The sequence below is a fragment of the Panicum virgatum genome, chromosome 4K, assembly GCF_016808335.1.
Source record: "Panicum virgatum strain AP13 chromosome 4K, P.virgatum_v5, whole genome shotgun sequence".
Classification (NCBI taxonomy): domain Eukaryota; kingdom Viridiplantae; phylum Streptophyta; class Magnoliopsida; order Poales; family Poaceae; genus Panicum; species Panicum virgatum.
Genome location: NC_053139.1, coordinates 11,116,274 through 11,134,687, shown reverse-complemented (window position 1 = coordinate 11,134,687; position 18,414 = coordinate 11,116,274). Strand labels below are relative to the sequence as shown.

Genomic DNA, 18,414 nt, shown 5'->3' with positions numbered 1-18,414 from the left:
CAACGACCGTGGAGGGCCCAACAACCAGCGGGATCCTATGCGTAAGCGTAAGCCTGACGACACTGTTGGCACTATGGATCGCACACCGTCTCAGTGTGAGGAGAAGACTCCTGAGGTTGTTGGGCCCTCAGTCGAGTGTTATTACCCACAATGAGTGTTATTACCCACAATAAAAACAGGAAGCTATTCACACCGTCGATCCCTATCTACAAACCTTACTGCTAAGGGTATCCCTGAGTAGGCTTGGCGGTAAATACCGACACTAACAGTGGAAAAAAACTGTTTGTACCCTAGTGCTAGTGCACCAGGCACCATGAACGTGGCTTTGCCCCTGGGTGGAGGAAAAATACATGTACCCCTCATTAATATGCCTTTTTATTGTGCTCGCACCAAAATCAAAGATATTAGCATGTCTTTTTTGTTCAAAGGACCTAAAATGCCTTATATTTGGGTACAAATTTTAAACTCTCCAATAATGCCTTATATTGAGTATTCATGTTCTCGGTCTACCTGCTAGATCATTTGTGATGGTTGTTTTTTGAGCATTATTTTTAGTCGAATATTCATTTAAGGATAACTACCATTTTGTCTCCAAAGGGTTGCTGGAATGATGGGGGGTCGGGAGCAGTCACCAAGTTATTACACCGATTTTTCATTTATTTGTTTACGTGGGCTAAATTTTAAACATTCCATTTATTATCGATGGAAAATGTCAAACGTTGCAAGTTTAGAATAATAACAATTGATCAAATTATACGAATGCTCAATCTACAAAAGCTATATCACCAGGTTTGTGCTAAGAGTAAACTAATTTGAAGATGAATAACGACTTGGTAGCAATTGAAAGAAAGTGTAAGATTGGGATAGCAACCCGTGTCATATGAACACAACAGTAACGTTGCTTTCCTCCACTCATTGGTCAGAACGAACGAATTTAAGAAATCATTAACTTCTTGAATAATTAAAATAGCAGATGCATGGAATCAGTTCAACTTTCGTAAGATTCGGGAGAAGTCCATGTGCTCCAAGACCTTTTTTTAACTAAATTAACTCCAGCAAATTCCTAAAGCTATGTTTAGTTCGTGGAAAAGTTTGGATTTTGGTATTGTAGCACATTTCGTTGTTATTTGACAATATGTTCAACTATAGACTAATTAGACTTAAAAGATTCATCTCGTATAAAATAGTTATACAGTTATAAAAGATTCGATGTGACGAATACTATAGGAAATTTTTTGAAAACTAAACAGGATCTAACTACTATAAGCTGAAATGCTTGACCTTCGAACTGGAGAATTTTGCCAGAAGTGTGAAACTACTCTGTTTTCGGGACAACAAGAGAACTAGGATAGTCTAGGAGTAAGTGTGTGCCTAACAATTTTATTTTTGAAAGATGTGTGCCAAATAATTTTCCTTCGGCCTTATCCTCTCTCTCTCTCTCTCTGCGCACCTTTAATGCGTCGTGATCTCTCTCCTCCAATCCCGACAAAGTACACCATCGTCTCCTGTCTTGATGTTCTCCCTCCGTCGCCCTCCCTCCCTCTCTCTCCTCACCTATCATATGCTCCTCGCCTCCTATCTTCTTCTCCTTCCTCCGGCTATCGTCCTCACTGCAACCCACTAGATCGGTGGACAAACCCAACCAGAACTCCATAAAATAGTGTCGATCTCCACAAGCACATTTCTCTCTCTTTCTCTTTCTGAAAAAAATTCTGCCGAGCCACAGTGTTTTTCCCTAATCCCTAGCACCTAGCCGTGCTTGCTTGACCTCACTCTCTGCCTCTCGCTCGAACGCCCGCCGTGCTTGCTTGACCTCACTCTCTGCCTCTCGATCGAACGCCCGCCGCCGACGGCGTTCTCCTGCCATGCCCGGTGCCTCCACCGCCCCACATCATCACACCAAATCAGCTCATCAGCCCCACAAGAACTGTTCGTAGGTCACGGAATCCATTACTACCCATACTCCTCCAGCTCTCTGAACCAAAAAAAAGATCATCTTGTTTATATATACCATGGTCTAATCGGCCATGGATGTCACCGGAGACGCCGGCGGAGGTCGCCGCCCCAACTTCCCCTTGCAGCTGCTGGAGAAGAAGGAGGAGCAGGCTTGCTCCACGTCCCCAGCGGCTGGTGTGGGCGCCGGCGCCGCGGGTAATGGTCGGTCGGCGGGGCCGGGAGAGTTGCAGGTGAGGAAGGCGCCGCCGCCGAAGCGGACCTCCACCAAGGACCGGCACACGAAGGTGGACGGGCGCGGGCGGCGCATCCGGATGCCGGCGATTTGCGCTGCGCGGGTGTTCCAGCTGACGAGGGAGCTGGGGCACAAGACGGATGGCGAGACCATCGAGTGGCTGCTGCAGCAGGCGGAGCCGGCGGTGATCGCGGCCACGGGCACCGGCACCATCCCCGCCAACTTCACCTCTCTCAACATCTCCCTCCGCTCCTCGGGCTCATCCTTCTCCATCCCGGCACATCTCCGCGCCGCCGGCCTGCCCGGCCCACGCTTCGGCGGCGCGCGGGGCGACCCGTGGGACCGCGTCGTGGGCCTCGGGTTCGGTGGCGCCGAGGGTCCGCCGTCCGCTACCTCCTCGGCGTCGTCCCCGCTGCTGAGCTTCCACTCCGGCAGCGTCGGTCTCGACGTGTCGCCGTCGTCGACATCTGCCGCAGCCAGCTCCGACCTGTCGAGGAAGCGCCAGTGGGAGCAAGAAATGCAGCACCAGCAGCAACACCAACAGCAGCAGCAGCAATACCAGCAGCAGATGGCCGGGTACACGCAGAGCCAAATGCCGGGCACCGTGTGGATGGTGCCGAGCAGCAACGCGCAGGCCGCCGCAGCGGCGGCGGGCGGAGGCGGAGGCGGCAGCGAGTCGATCTGGACGTTCCCGCAAGCAGCACGCGGCGGCGGCGGCGGCGCGGCGACCTTGTACCGCGGCGTGCCGAGCGGGCTACATTTCATGAACTTCCCCGCGCCCATGTCGCTGCTCCCCGGCGGGCAGCAGCTGGGGCTCGGCCAAGCGGCAGGCGGCGGCGACAATGGCGGCGGCGGCGGCGGAGGGGAGGGCCACATGGGGATCCTCGCCGCGCTCAACGCGTACCGCGCGCAGGCCGCCTCGGACGCTGCGGCGGCGGCGCAGAACGGCGCGGAAGGCGGCTCCAGCAGCCAGCACCAACAACCCCAGCACGGCGGCGGCGAGCGGCAGGAGAGCATGAGCCCCAGCGACGACTCGTAGGTCTCCGCGGGGGCGTGCGCTGCTGGTCCTCCAAGGCGTCGTCGTCGTCTCTCCTGTTTTTAGTCTGTTCTCCTTGACTTCTTGTTTGCTGTTTTCTGGCTTGCATTGTTCCGGCCCTCTCTGGCTTGCATTTCATGGCATCTGTGGGACAATCATCGTCTCTCCTGTGCTCTTTGTGGTGCCACTGATGATGACACTGAGAGAAGACGTGGTGAAGGAACAAATCCATGGAGGAGAGAGGCTTGCATCGTTAGGGTTCGCCGACGCGATCGATGCCGGGAGATCGAAGACAGCCATGTGTGGTGTGACACGCTCCATTGCCCAACTTCCAAGCACGCGACCCTTCTTTCCGGGATGCATGTACCACTCCAGGTGATTTCTGATGCCGAATTACCTTTTCCTTGCATTGCGTTTCTCTCCCAGCTCTCCACATTCTGTTGCTAGCCAAAAGCAAGATCGACCACCCTTATTAATAAGAAGTAATACAAGCTATTAATTCAGGAAAAATCATGTCCCCCACATCGGTCACCTGATTAAAGTTTTGTTGCATCCATATGCCGTCAGAGCATCTCCAGCAGTTTCCCAATAAATATCTCCCAATAAGTTAATTTGAGGATATTCTAATACTATTTTTATAGATTTTATTGAGAGAGATGCTTTTGTAGTTCCCCAATAACCTTATCCCAATAAAACTAACATGTTGGGAGAATCAAAATTCTCCCTTCATTTGAAGGGGCCGGGGTGAAATACTGGAAATAGCCCAATAATAATTATTAGGGAACTAAAAAGGTTTTGAGGTATTGCAGAAGTAGTATATCTTTTTCTCAATATTTGGGGGAAGGGAGGCTGCTGGAGATGCTCGGCGAGAGAGCTACCCGTTTGTCTCCTTCCGTTTGAATCGCGTTGGCACCCGGTTTTATGCTGCCCAAAACGAAACACGGCAACAGTGACACACACCCCACAGTCGCAACACACGCCGGCCATGTTGTGGCACATAGGGCGCGTTTAGTTCCCAAATCAGGGGTTGTTTAGTTAGTGAAAATTTTTGGTTCAAAGGTCACATCGATTGTTTGATCAGATGTCGGAAGGGTTTTTCGGGCACTAATTAAAAAACTAATTTCAAAACTCGCTTGGAAACCGCGAGACGAATTTTTTGAGGTCTTTGACCGCATCATTAGCACATGTGGGGTACTGTAGCACTTTATGGCTAATCATGCACTAATTAGGCTTAAAAGATTCGTCTCATCGTGTACATCCAAACTGTATAATTAGTTTTATTGTTTAACTATATTTAATATTTCATGCATGTGTTCAAAGGGGAGACAAAAAATTTTGGGAACTAAATGGCCCCTCAAAAATTTTTGGTTGTCAAATCAACAGTTTGACCAGATGTCGGGAGGACTTTTCAGACACTAATAAAAAAACTAATTTCAGAACTCACTTGGAAACCGCGAGACGAATCTTTTGAGGCCTTTGACCGCATCATTAGCACAAGTGGGTTACTGTAGCACTTATGGCTAATTATGCACTAATTAGACTCAAAAGATTTATCTTGCCGTGTACATCCAATCTGTGCAATTAGTTTTGTTGTTTAACTACATTTAGTACTCCATACACGTGTCCAAAGGAAAATTCACAAATTTCGAGGCGAAAACTTTTGGGAACTAAACGCGCCCATATATATTCTCTATCTATCTACCAGCCAGCAGAGCCGGAGCCAGCCGCCACCGGGCGCCGTACACCAGCATCACATCACGGCCGCGCCCGCCCGGCACCAACCACGACCCGCTCCAAATTAAGCAGTAGGCTTCCAAGTTCCAACCCGGGCGAAACAGCTGGGGGAGATGAGCACGCGCGACTCGCGAGCGCGTCCGTGCACCAACCGCGGGGCCGGCTGGCCGGTGGATGGTACGGTGCACCGCGAGATGCTCGGGCCGCGGGTACTCCCTCGCCGGCGGGCGCGGCGAGGGAGTTTGCACGGGCGGGAGCCGGGAGGGGGAGGAGGACCCGCGCCGACCGGCCCACGCGGGGGCGCTGGCTGCGGACTGACCCTAGCTACTCCTGCAGAGCAGCAGCAGCCAGCCAGCCAGCACCCAGCAGGCGAGCGGACGGGAGTGCGCAGTGGCCCGGCCTGCGCTCCAGGGTTGCCCTTATTGTCGCCCCCCGGCCGGGCCCCCGTGGCTGCTCGCGCGGTGACCAGGCTGACCAACAAACTGCGCCGCACGCAGGCATGCAGCACGTTCCATTTTGTGTCCATGACTAGGCCCGAGTGTTTGGGTGTGACGAGTGCTCGACTGATCGAGGAGGTGCGTGGGGTTTTTGGAACCCGGGCAGAGTTCGTCCTGGGTTCGCCAAAACGTGGCAGACCCGCCGTGTGTGCGGTCCACCAGTTGCTGGAGCACATATTTACTTTAAAAAGTTGCTGAAATAATATGTGGGATTGAAGGCGTTATATATAGGATTTTCATATGAACTATGTATAGTCTCGAATTTGAATCCTGGACCTGGTGGCTGCCGCGACTTGCTTTTGCTATGGCTTATTTGATGGGGATTTTTTTTTCTTCTTCTTCTCCTTCCATGCCTCTTCTCTTCCCTTATGGTCGCATGCTCTGATTCGTCTCCTTCTCTTGATCGGGAAACATTATGTTCTCTTGCGGTCTTGCCCCATGAGGCGATCACCGTACCATCTCTTGCAGTGCCCCACCGCCATGATAACAACTTGGTTTTTAACAGCATAGCTACAAACTCGTACACCACCGTCGGTCTAGCTAGCCGCTGTCATATACATACTTCCTCCATTCTAAATTATAATTCATTTAACTTATTGAAATCCAAGTTTGACCACTCATCTTATCTTATTTAAAAAGTTTGTGCAAAAGATTAGTGTTCAAACTTATAGAGTTTAAAAGGTCAAACGAATTATGGAACGGAGACAGTATAATTTTCCTCTAATCTCGCTATCACTCACTATCGTCGGCCCAACAACTCCTTATTTCATTCACACGGAGGATCTCTAGATGGGGCTTGCTTGTACTTGTAAATTTTTCGTTTAGCAGTTTATAGCATAGAGCTGTGCTAACGAATTAATGCTGCTACTTCGATCTCGGCCTCTCGTATCACCTAGTACGTACCATATGTGTTTGGCTCGGATTGCTAGCCAGGTCATCCATCGGAGAGCGAGGCCTTTTGTTTCCAAATAAAGATGCATATGCATGTACACTTGACTGGCATGGCCACATGATTAGCTGCAATGTGGCGGTGCGCGCAGACGCGAAAAGGAGCGCGCTGGGGGGGGGGGGGGATGATGATGAGGCCAATAACGTGCTGGAGCTGTCGGTTGTTCTCTGCGCCGTCACATGTCGAGCCGGCCGATTGGACGCATGCATCGAGTGGTCCAGCGCCGGCGGCAGCTGCTGCTGCTGCCCCTGCTCCCTAATATAACCACATGATGCATGTAATGTGCCACCTATTCCTCCTCCTCGATTGAGAGAACTGAGTTTTAATTTACATGATGTTTTAATGGCGTGTTTAGTTCCCAAAATTTTTTGGGAAAAAATAATGTAGCAATTTTCAACCAATGATTAGGAAAACTAAACATGATCTAATTGTAAATCTAATTACACGGATAGACGGGAAATCACGAGACGAATCTATTAAGCCTAATTAATCCGCCATTAGAGATTGATTACTGTAGCACAATATTGTCTAATCATTGCATAATTAGGTTCATTAGTTTCGTCTCGTGATTTTGCCTGGGTTGTGGAATGGGTTTTGTCAGTTATCCATATTTAATACTTCTAATTAGTGGTCAAACGTTCGAAGTTACTGTAGCGCACGAAAATTTTTGGAAACTAAACGAGCCCTAAAGGCCTAAACATCGGACTATAGCGGTTTCGTGGAGCTGTCACTTTGACCACTGCAGTAGCATAATGCACTGTAGCGGACTATAGCGACGATGATAGCATTTTGAGATCCCGGCTGCTAAATCCTATAGCCAGCTATTTATATAATTGTATCATCTTGATGTAATTGTCTAAGATCAATAAAACTCTTCTTTTTCCAAAAAAATTTTTATAACATTGGTTTTACATTATGACTTGATGCTCTATGCGTTGTGCATGCTGCAGAGCGCAGAGGTTTTTCAAAATTCCCAAGCACGTACACGGTTACCGTCCGGATTCGAAGCAAGGACGCTGAAGCCATGTGTATGTGTACAATGAGTTCAGTGTTAGTTCTGCACGTCAGGCACGACGACGCTGGGGCATTGGAGCTCTGAATTTGAGCTTTCGTTTGGACCTCGACTGGCGCGCGCAATTCCTCTTTCGAAAAGATAGGGCCTGCCTGCTGGCAGCAGCGGCAGGCAGGCAGGCGCATGTGTGCGTGGCGACCGAGGCGGCAGGCAGCAAAGATTGCAGCGGGGGGGGGGGGGGGGGGGGGGGGCAGGGGGTATCAAAATCCCCTCTCATTCATAGGGATCATGAGTGCCAAACTGCCAAAGCGGCAACGAGCCAGCGACCATCTGCTCGCTCGCTCGCCAGTCGTCACGGCCGATCGATCGCCGTCGCGCCACTCTCCTCCCTCCTCCGCTCCCTCTCTCCCTCTCCCTGCACCATCTCATCTGCTCCCTCTCTGCCTACCGGAGCCAGGAGGGAATCTGCAGAGGGCGGCCACGTACGGGCGCGGAGTCACGCGCGCAGGACACACTACAGTCTACACCTACAGTGTTGAAAGTCTACAGAGGCCAGCCAGGGCGGCTTTGATCCCTCCCTCCCAGTCTTTTTCGCTTTTGTGGCTGGCTCGGGATGCGTCGCGATGCCACACAGGTGCGCGCACACACATTTTGCTGGGCCCTTTGGCCTTTGGGTGGCAGCTGCCGCAGCTTTATCCGGCCCCCGTCAGAGATTTACGTGCGTGCGCGGGTGGGGGCGCCGGCGCCGGCCGGCCGGCCGCGACGCCCGCCGCGGGCACAGTGCTCGCGCGCGCGCGCCCCGGCAGCTAGCGGCATTGCCCATCCACTCCTCCCACCCACCAGGCCTGCGCTCCCTGGATGGCCTTTTCCGCGGCGAGCGCGCGCGCGCATGCGGCGCCAGGCGAGGCGATGAATTCTGCCGCCGCGTGTTTTCCCCCCTCCTTTGCCGCGGCGCGGGACGGGGCCGGGGCTTTTTCCGGAAGGGCTCATCAGCTTTCGCTCGTCGCTCTGAAACCCCGCGTCTACCTCCCTCCCCTCCTTTCTGCAGCCCCGCCGGCCGGGCGAGGTGGCGAGGCCATCCCGCGCCATGATTTGCGTTTGATGCGCCGATTATGCGTGCACGGCCGCCTGTTGCAGCCTTGTGCGCCTTTGCCGTCGAACAGTCAAACGGAGGGTGCAGCATGCCAGCATTGTTTCAGCACCAGCACCTCTCATGGTTCATAGCTAGCTAAGTATTATAAGAGGTACTAGATACTGAGGTGGAGGATAGGAGAGAGGAGAGAAAGAAGAAGCGAGATGTCAGTTTACATCCAATTTCAACATAAGAATCAACAAATTTCGTGAGAGAGAAACAATTGAACTATATATTAATAGTAAAGAGCTAACTATTATACTGAGTAAGTTGACAGGTTGACAGCAAAGATCTTTACGGCTAGGAGCGGAGTGTATCGTACTATCGTTAACCTTGCTCTAACAAGGGGTAACTAGCAGCCAGAGGCTACATGTGTCACTTGTCAGTATTTCACTGGCCTCTGTGCTAGTCTGGTAGACCGGTAGTGCTAGTCGGCTAGTGTAGTCCTAGTAGTAGCTATCTGCAAGATCTGCTGCGAAAAAAGTGGCGTGGATTTTAGTGCGGTTTTGGCTGCCTCTTGTTCCTGGACAGGGCATGATTGCAGGAATCACAGCTGGGCTACCTGCACAATTATTGTTTACTATCATGGATTAAATACTTGTTTGGTTAGCCTAATGACTACTGCGGCCTCTGGCAGTGGTAGTGCCTGCGTACGTCTTCGATCGCAATATTGGTAGGCGGCTAGGTAATCTATCGGATTAGAAGGCTCTAATGGTTTTTTAATTGGTTTCGTGTGGTCCATGGGCTCTGATCGAGATGCTATCAGTGAGGTTAGACAGACGGCCATAGAGGCCTAAATAATGCGGCAGGTTTCAGATGAGATCGCTTTGCTTACGGCAGGCGATCGATCTCACCCGAAACGGAAACATCCATGTTCAATTGCTCATGCCATCTGTGGAATAATCTTGCCGATGACTCGACGGTGACCGTGTCGTGTCGAGTGCTCGTGTTGTCGCCGTCACGCTCACCACGTAGATCGCGGGGTTCAGGGTTGTAATTCACAGGGCGCTCTACTGTCTGGCTGGGATGGAGCGAGAGCTCTCTGCAAACCGCCGGCCGATGGCGAGAGCTTGCTAGCTCGAGATCATCGCTTAGTGGGAAGCGGCGTTTGCTTTTTTTTTTGGAAAAGTGAAGTTTTATTGATGTTAGACAATTACATCAAGATGATACAATCATACTAAGATCCAACCCGACCTCTATATAGTTAGAATGCATACAGCCTAAAGAGTAAAAGGAACAAAAGAGCGATATGACAAAAAATCATGCCGTAGCAAACTACAACATATAACTTCATCTTCAGCTCCTTGCCTCCTTCATTACCATAGCAACACCTGAACTTCGAATAAGGCTCCCAAGACAACGCCCCTAACGAGGAAACGGTACGCGCACGCACTGCCATTGCAGTGACCCAATCAATTAAGGCCAGATCATAGGTTTTCATTCTAGAGAGCAATTCTTCGGAATCTAAACAATGCCTTCAGCAAGGCTATTGCTAGGTACAACCAGTTAAGATCAGACTTTGGAATTTCTTCATGGCATCGAAGAATTAGTACCCAACAAGTACCATATAGACGAAGTCACCTGATACTACTCTCCCTTCTTGCCAAACCAATGCTACCAAACAGATCATACCTGGCGTTTGCTGATCGATTATATGACATTAATGAAGCAGTTTACTGATGAATGGCACCGTTTATGAGTTCAGAAAAGCAGAAAAAGGAACGCGACCTCGGCGCTGGATGTGGTCGCCGTCGGATGAAGAATCGACGGTGAGAAGCGGAATCGACGAGATGGTGGCTAAGCGGCCGACCTGCTCAGCTGTATACCCACCCTCGATGCCGATGTCTGACGAAACTGAAGATTTGAACACCCCGACTCCATTGTGGCCTCCTGATACGGTGGCGAGATGGAGGCGCGCACGTCGGCGCCCGGCGTCGGCCAAGAGACAGGACGGGGCGGCGGCGCTCGAGCCAGATGGCCGCGTGCCGACGACCTCCCTCACCGATGCCCGGGCCCGGCAGCGCTGTGCTGTCGACAGCGCTGAGCAGAGAGAGAGAGGTGGGACCACGTGCAGATGTACAGTGCAGAGTTGGAGTTGGATTCCGTCCGTGAATCTTGTTGAGATCTCCGAATTGATTTTTTTTTTTGAGATTAATCCGGGACACCCACGGCCGACGCCGCGCCGCGCCGCGCCATGCTGCGCCCCCGTCATCAACTCCGGCGAGGAAGAGGAGGTACGAGACCTATACTAACTATAGAAGACAAAAAAACACTATACACGTACCTGACCACGAATCCAAACGCTCCCCCACCCTCCACCGGCGCAGAGGCCGACAGAGGCGAGGAAGAACGCCGGACTCGCCGCCGGGCGCCGGTCCGCCTGCTTTTCGCCTCCGGAGAACTGTAGCGAGGAGAAAGCTGGGGAAGAGACTTGTCATCAGATGGTGCAGCGTGCGAATTAACGATGATGATAGTCGTGCCCAGGCAGCAGCGAAAGAGCAGGCCCAAGTGATGTTCCCGTCCTCAATTCGGAGTTGGGCTTCACGAGCGAAGGAAAGGCTGGGCCAGCCCATCGTGGCCCGGAAAGAGAAGATGCGTTTACGCCGGCCGCGCCGCCACGAGCTCTCCGTCGTCCGTCCCGTGGCGGCGATGGCCGGAGTTCGCCCTTCGCAGCCAGGCAAGCCGACAGATCGGGATGGGCAGGCCGCACTCTGGCCGATGATAATGGGTTGTTTCAGTTTAAGTCATAAATTCGTCACATCACATATTTAAATACTAACTAATAGTATTAAACATAGATTTATTATAAAATTAATTTCATAAGTCGTGATTTAATCACGAGACGAATCTATTAAGTATAATTAATTTCTAATTTGATCACTAATTACTACAGTAGTCATTCGCTAATCGTGTATTAGTTATACTTACTAGATCGTCTAGAACCCTAATTGCAACTTATTCAATTAATTTTATATTAAATTGGCATCCGAGTTTTCGAATTGACATCCGAATATTTGATGTGACAGCTACTTAAGAATCAAATGATGCCAAAATATTATATTATACTCATATATATATTTCCTATAATATTATCCTCTACTTCACGATGGACACGAGCTGCAGGTCCATTTCAATCAAATAAATATGCTCTGCAATTCTTCAGATATAAGCCCAGGTTTTACTGTCGCCCGCAACTAGGCCAACTCACGGTCGACCAACCACGCGGTGGGGCCTGACACACACGTGATTATCTCCTCCCGGCCGGCGTCTCTCTCCATTCCATTCCCCTCTTCGTCTCTCTTCTCTTTCTCTGGATTCGACTCCGGCTGGGGGAGCTCCGCGAGCTCCACGCCCAGCTCGGTGGGCCGGCAGCGGGGAGACGCAGCGTCAGACTTGCTGGGGGCGACGACATCTCAGACTGGGGAAGCTCCACCCATAGCACGGTGGGGGCGGCGGCGAGCTTCCCGGGAGGCGCGGCGGCGGCGGCGGCGGCGAGCTCCCCGAGGCAGCATTGTTTTTTTTCTTGGATTCAAAAGTTTCATACTGAACTTTTTTCCAAAATTTTTTAGTTTCGATTTGGATGCAAAAGTTTTCTCTTTTAGTTTTTTTTTCTCAATTTTTTTTCAAACTCGCTTTCAATTTTTTTCTCATTAAAGTTTTGCCTTCTCTCTCTAAAATATTTTTCTTAAAAAATTTCTCTGAAAAATTGTTGTCAAAATGACAAAAAATACTAAAAAACAAAAAAAAATGGTAGGAAGATCGACCCTCGCCGGTAACCCAGATATAAGCCCACACCACAGCTACGGAGCATTCCAGCTGCACTGAAGATTCTCCTGTGGGCAATGCTGTTTGGAGCTCATCACTGTGTTTAGGTGATGAAAATTTTTGGTACAAATGTCACATCAAATGTTTGACCAGATATCGGAAGAGATTTTCGGGCACTAATTAAAAAACTAATTTGAAAACTCGCTTGGAAACTACGAGACGAATTTTTTGAGGCCTTTGACCGCATCATTAGCACATGTAGATTATTGTAGTACTTATAACTAATCATGCACTAATTAGGCTCAAAAGATTCGTCTCATCGTATACATCTAAACTGTGCAATTAGTTTTATTTTTTAAATATATTTAATACTCTATGCATGTGTCTAAAGGTGAGACAAAAAATTTTGGGTGAAAATTTTTGGTAACTAAACGGGCTCTCAGCTCATGGTTTCCAGATGCCGGGCAACAGCCACGATCACGTTTTTTCAGGCTGGCACTACCCAGTCGACAGCCTGGGCCATAAGCACAGCTCACTGCTCCCTTTCAAATTCTAAAATCGCAAAAGCATCAGCATGGCTGACAACAGAGACAATGTCCAGCGCACCAAAGGAAATTATTCAGAGTGTGAACGCCAGCTCACTGTTGCATACATCCCCTGCCAACATCAGCTGATTCAGAGACACAATCCGGAGGGAAACAAGCCTGAGTGGATTTCCTTTAACACGATGTTTTATTTGCTATATCTTGGTACAAGATGGCATCTGCCTAAAGGATTTTACTATATGGACGGAAAATACTTCTACAAGACTACAACACAATTGCAGTCAGAAAAAGAAAAAAAGATTAGAGCAAGTAGGAGAAAACAGGAGAAGCCGCACAGCTTAATCAGCCTTGGTCTGCTGTGCTTGGCTGAGCTTGACCGGGCGCGCCTCGTACCCGCCTCCCTTGCGGGTCTCGAGGGTGTAAGGCATGTATGTTCCGAGGATCTTATCCCACATGACGAAGAAGGGCTGCGAGAAGTTGTACTTGTTGCCATAGAGCTGGTGGTGGATGTCATGGTAAGCGCTGTTGTTGCTGAAGAAGACATGGAGGATGTTCCCGGGGAGCCACAGGCCGCAGTGGTCATCGACGGTCTTGATGGTCGCAAAAGAGAAGAAGAATATGCCCGTCCTTGGGGACATGCCAGAGATGAGGAATGAGAGCGCACCCCCAATGGTGTCCAGGATAAGTCCCTCCAGGGGGTGGTTGTAGAGAGCTCCAAAGGCATATGGGACAACAAGAGTATGATGCTTCGAGTGGACGTGCTTGTACAGAAATTTGTTAATGTGCATGTATCTGTGCATGAAGTATTGCCATGTGTCCATAACGAACATAGCAATGATGAATTGCAAAGCTATTACCAGCGTGGAAGGTTGCTTCCTCACAGTTCCACTCTCATCACCAAGAACCTGCAGTTCCAGGAAATTACATGGTTGTAAATCCAGTTGTCACAGATAAAATTTCAAAGTCAACTCCAGAAGCAGCATGTGCCATGTTGAGCCAGTGTTGGTCAAGTGTAGAAAGAGAATCTTTTTCTGTCATATTGGTAACCCAATGAGCTAATTCAAACTCGATCCTAACTTGCCTGCCTTCAGAATTCAGTTTATTTTTGCTACAGTCAAGTTCCCTTGTGAAACTACCCTAACATGCAAATAGCAAAGCTACTTCTGTTTACTTAACAATTATTAAGCTTGAGACTTGTTCAACAGACTAAAACAACAATCGACAATTCAGGTCTTTGATTAACCACAAAGATTCAGTTATCTTTATTCATAAAACACAAACAGTGGGTCTAATTGCTACTGGCTTCTGACCAATTCCTGAACCAACTGATTTTTATGTTCATCAATTACCAATACCAAGGCATCGATAAAAACCATCAAATTCTTAAGAAAAGGATATCAATCAAAATTCCACTGCGCTCTGATCCACATTTGCATGCTTAACTACGGGATCACATTACCAAACCAAACATTTGGAGAGAAAAAACAACTAACAAATAGTAGTAGTTCTCCTAGTAAATAGTAATGACACATTTGAAGAGTTCAATACCAAATATACAAGCTTTTCTTGGTAATTTGATGCTGTAAAGAGGCATTACCGTGAAGAGGAGTAGCGAGACGGCAATTTGGAACGCCTGCTGGACGAGGACGCCCCTGACGACTGTCCACTTGGAAACAATGTTCTTGACCTCCTCCCCCTTGGGGTGGAGCCGGTAGTCGTCCATGCCCAGCCCGTCAAGCACGATGTACAGCCCCGAGTAGAGCCAGTACACCGCAATCGGCACGAACGTGCCCAGCAGCTCGTCGGTGACCGCGAATGCCATCCTCGCTCCGCCCCCCGCAGCACCTCAAAGCTCAAATCTTTACCTCAGCAGCAGCTGCCACCACTGGACCCTGAGACCGTCAGCAAGAACACAAAACACTTAGGCCCCGTTTGGATGTATGCATTGAAGCCTGGAATACGGAATTGGCATTGGATACACTCAATGCCAGCTGTTTGGATGATTTCGGAATTGGAATTGGAAACTGAACCCAATGCCAAGCGGTATTCTGGGTACCGCTCCACCACCTCCCGCAATTCGGACCTCTTGGCCTCCGTATTGCGCTGCATTGAGCGACCCGGCCTCTTGCTCCCTCCGCGCCGCTCCTCTCCCCTGAGCTCCTGTGCCACGCCGCCGGCGCCCTCCCCGGCAGGCCGCGGGCGCCACCCCCGCAACACGGCTGCCTCCCACTCCGGCATCCCAGGTCTACACCGCCCCTCCCCTGCCTCCCTCCATCGGCGAGCCGCGCGGCTCCTCCATCTTCCTCCCTGTGCGGGAGGAGATGAAGGCTGCAGGGCGAACGAGGAGCCGCGCCGCCCCTCCCCTACCTCCCTCTGCGGCAAGCCTCGCGCCATCCGCCGGCAAGCCGCGGCGCCCATCCCCTGCATCCATCCTCTCCTTCCCCGCGGTCGCAACCTCCTCCACTTCCTCGCCGACGCGGCCTCCTCCTCGGCTCCTCCACTTCCTCACCGCCGCAAACTCCTCTTCCTCGTGGCCGGCGAATCTCCTCCTCTTCCTCGCGGCCGGCGGCCCTCCCTTCCTCACGGTCGGCGTCCCCTCCTTTTCTTTCTCGCGGCCGGCGGCCCTCCCCTTCCTCGCGGCCGGCGGGCCTCCTCGTCTTCCTCCTCCGCTTCGCCTCTCTGTCCGCCACTACGCCCCTGCGCTCCTCCGCCGCGAGCTCCGCCGCCCCTGCGCCCCTTCGCTTTCCCGAGCTCTGCCACCGAGAGGCCCATCCGCTTGTGGGCTCGACCTCCGCGTGAGAAGGGAATGGCACGGACTAGCGCGACGATGGCGGCAGCCTGGAGGCCCGGACCAGCGGGGCCTGCTCCGGCGAGGCGAGGGCAGCGGGGTGAGCTCCTCCCAATTTCTTGATATGCTCATCCAAACATGAATTGGCATTTGCCACTTAACAGTGGCGGAACTAGGATTGAGTTGAACCCCGGGCCGAGTTTTAAGTATAGACGTTCACAAACTCACAGTTCAAAAGATACATGAAAATATAAACAGAAAGATAGATAACATACAAAAAGCATCATCGCGAAGTAATATATTTATTCTTCTTCAGCAATTGATCCAAGTCCTTCTTCAGCAATTGATCCAAATCCAGAGGTAGAAGCTACTGCAAAATGAAAAAAATTTAGGCCGAACCCCGGGCCATGGCCCGGGTGGCCCGGGGTGTGCATCCGCCCCTGCCACTTAATTGGATTCCATCCGCCAATTCCATCTACATCCAAACAGCAGATTTGATATCATAACCCATTTCCAATACTACTCTGTTTTGGTATCCCAATTCAATTCCAGCTGCTCAATATCTACATCCAAACAGAGCCTTAGATGTTAACCAGCAGCTGATTGGACTAAAACCGATGCTTCAAAACCAAATCCCGCAACCACGCGGCCGCAATGTCTTGGCATTTTGACCTAGTAGCAGATGAAAACTAGCAGCGGGCATCACCACACCAAGACGCGGCCGCGAATGCGCGGTCCCCAAGAGGATTCCCCTAGCCAATGACCCCAAGAAAGCATTGCCCCCAAGAAGAACGTGAAGAATCAAGGCGGATCTTGTCCTTACCAGGAAAGAGCAAGCAAGAGCCCCCCCAACGATTCCTTCTCCTGCAACTCCGTTCCGAGCAGGGAAAGAAGCGCCTTGGATGGATTGCCTCTGCCCCGAGATGGATGAGATGGGGATTGGATGAGTGGCCGCCTTGTCCGGCGAGTACTTATAGCTGGGCGGGCAAGGGCAATGCGGGCGGTCTGAGAAGGCCGGCGAGACCGGCGACCTGCCGGCCCTGGGGAGATTTTTCCTCTACCTCCCCGGCTTCAGTCCAGTCCAGGCGTCAGAGAAGGGGGAGACTAGAGACTAGAGAGGGGCCGAGAACTGGATGGAGAAGGCGAGCCGCGCACTCCTGCTGCGCGTTCCTGTTTTGACTAGTTCGGAGGCGCCTTTCCGGCCGACCGGAGGCGGACTCCTTCCCCATCCTCGTGTCGTGCTTGCCATCGGGTTCACGCTGTCAGCTGCCTCGTGTTTCTCTCCTGGCCGCCGCCGCTCCGCTGCTGGTGCTCTCGACCTGTTACCTGTAGTGCCGGGGGAGGGGGCTTGACCGGCTCAGCGGTGGTGGCTCTGGCTAGGTCTAAACCCTAGCGGCCATAAAAAAATGGAAATGGTGGTGGCACACAGGATTGCAGGGCGTGGGGGCGGATTTTCTCTGGACAATCGGGGGATGCACATGCGTCACCTGCTTAGGAAACTTCTTGACGAGAATGTGTAATCTGTTCGTGTACTCGGGGGTTAGTAATGCAAGTGTTTTTTTTTTTGAAAAGAACAGTAATGCAAGTGTGAGAGAGCAAAACATTGGCATTAAATGACTTAGATGCAAAGATTTTTTTTTAGATCGACTTAGTTGCAAAGTTGTTTATGCATGAAATGTAATTGGCTTCCTCCGTTTGGCAACAAAAAAAAAAACAAATGGTTTGGTTGGAAGCAGGGACTTCACGGCGGGGATTCCATAAAATTCTTTTTTTTCAAAGCCTCTCATCGGGATACAGCTGGAGCATCTGTTTGTATACAGACACACACCTACACTACACCACACACACGCACACCTCACACACACCACAAGTATACAACCAGACCTACAACTATACACAGATATCAAGACGCGTCCTTGGAGAAATCACTAGAGTCATCGAGGCTCCGGCGATGGGCGCATCGCAGTCCCTTTGTGGCTCCACGCGTTGAGAGGCTCATCTGAGATTATTTAGGGAACCTACTGTTCCCGGGTGCGAAATCCGCGTCGAGCGGCGCTCGAACGCGGACGGCGGGCGCTCCACCGAGCGGACCCAGCCAACCGAGCTACGGCTCGTTCGCGGATTCCATAAAATTCTCATCATACTAGATGATATGCTTTTTTTTAGAAACTCCAGTTTTTTTTTAACAAAGTGTAAATGACATGGCTACCTGCAGAGGAAGGGCGAGCATATTCTGCATAGGTGTTTTTATAATTTATGAAGGCTTAGCCAGTTGTTCAAAATATCCACGGTTTTTGGGTGCTCTTTCCACATTCTTTTATCGAACCAGTAAAAATTCACTATGCAACTCCATGGCTGCATTGGAAAATGCATTCTTTTATGTATGTAGGTGAAAACACAACTGTATTTATCAGATGGGCTAAACTTTGCACATTAGGTTTCCTCAATCCTCAGCATCATATTCACACCTTGTTTATATTCTTAAAAAAAACGCAAATCTACTTGTAGTGAGCACGAATGGTTTTGTCCTTTTCTCCTTGGGTAACAACACTTTCTTATTTCAGGATCGCTATTGACTCCATCCTGAATCTAATAAATACTACAATAGAGGTACACCTTCAGTTGACTTTACCAGCTTATGGATTCAGTGACTTCTGGGATGTTGTGGCAGGGGCATCTTTGGCTCTTCGTTAAGCTTTTTCTGTTGTGTTTTCTGGTGTTGTTTCATGTTGGTGGTTTTCGAGGTTTGTGTTGGTAGTTTAGCCTTA

At 50.5% G+C, this 18,414-nt stretch overlaps 2 protein-coding genes across 4 annotated transcripts; one reads left to right on the top strand and one right to left on the bottom strand.

Moving 5' to 3' along the window:
• Window positions 1-1,478: 1,478 nt before the first annotated feature.
• LOC120703087 (transcription factor TCP15-like) lies at window positions 1,479-3,727 on the top strand. The gene has a single exon (XM_039987098.1). It carries the CDS (start codon window positions 2,028-2,030, stop codon window positions 3,225-3,227), a length of 1,200 nt encoding a protein of 399 aa, XP_039843032.1. The 5' UTR covers window positions 1,479-2,027; the 3' UTR covers window positions 3,228-3,727.
• Window positions 3,728-13,004: 9,277 nt separating this feature from the next.
• Window positions 13,005-16,914, bottom strand: LOC120703086 (sphinganine C4-monooxygenase 1-like). 3 transcript variants are annotated; one of them, XM_039987096.1, is made up of 4 exons: window positions 16,470-16,914; window positions 15,922-16,121; window positions 14,456-14,750; window positions 13,005-13,763 (listed from the first exon to the last, which is right to left on the bottom strand). In XM_039987096.1, exons 3-4 carry the CDS (start codon window positions 14,678-14,680, stop codon window positions 13,197-13,199), a joined length of 792 nt encoding a protein of 263 aa, XP_039843030.1. In that variant the 5' UTR covers window positions 14,681-14,750; window positions 15,922-16,121; window positions 16,470-16,914; the 3' UTR covers window positions 13,005-13,196. The 3 variants fall into 3 exon arrangements, with proteins under 3 accessions (XP_039843030.1, XP_039843029.1, XP_039843031.1); XM_039987095.1 differs by lacking the exon at window positions 15,922-16,121 and having other exon boundaries at window positions 16,470-16,911; XM_039987097.1 differs by lacking the exons at window positions 15,922-16,121; window positions 16,470-16,914 and having other exon boundaries at window positions 14,456-15,059.
• Between the last annotated feature and the right edge of the window lie 1,500 nt (window positions 16,915-18,414).

Excerpts from the sequence above, each read along its gene's own strand:
- LOC120703087 (XM_039987098.1), top strand. The coding sequence starts at position 2,028 with ATGGATGTCACCGGAGACGCCGGCGGAGGTCGCCGCCCCAACTTCCCC.
- LOC120703086 (XM_039987096.1), bottom strand. The coding sequence starts at position 14,680 with ATGGCATTCGCGGTCACCGACGAGCTGCTGGGCACGTTCGTGCCGATT. Across the intron at positions 13,764-14,455 it reads TCTCGCTACTCCTCTTCACG|GTTCTTGGTGATGAGAGTGG; the intron begins GTAATGCCTCTT and ends CTGGAACTGCAG.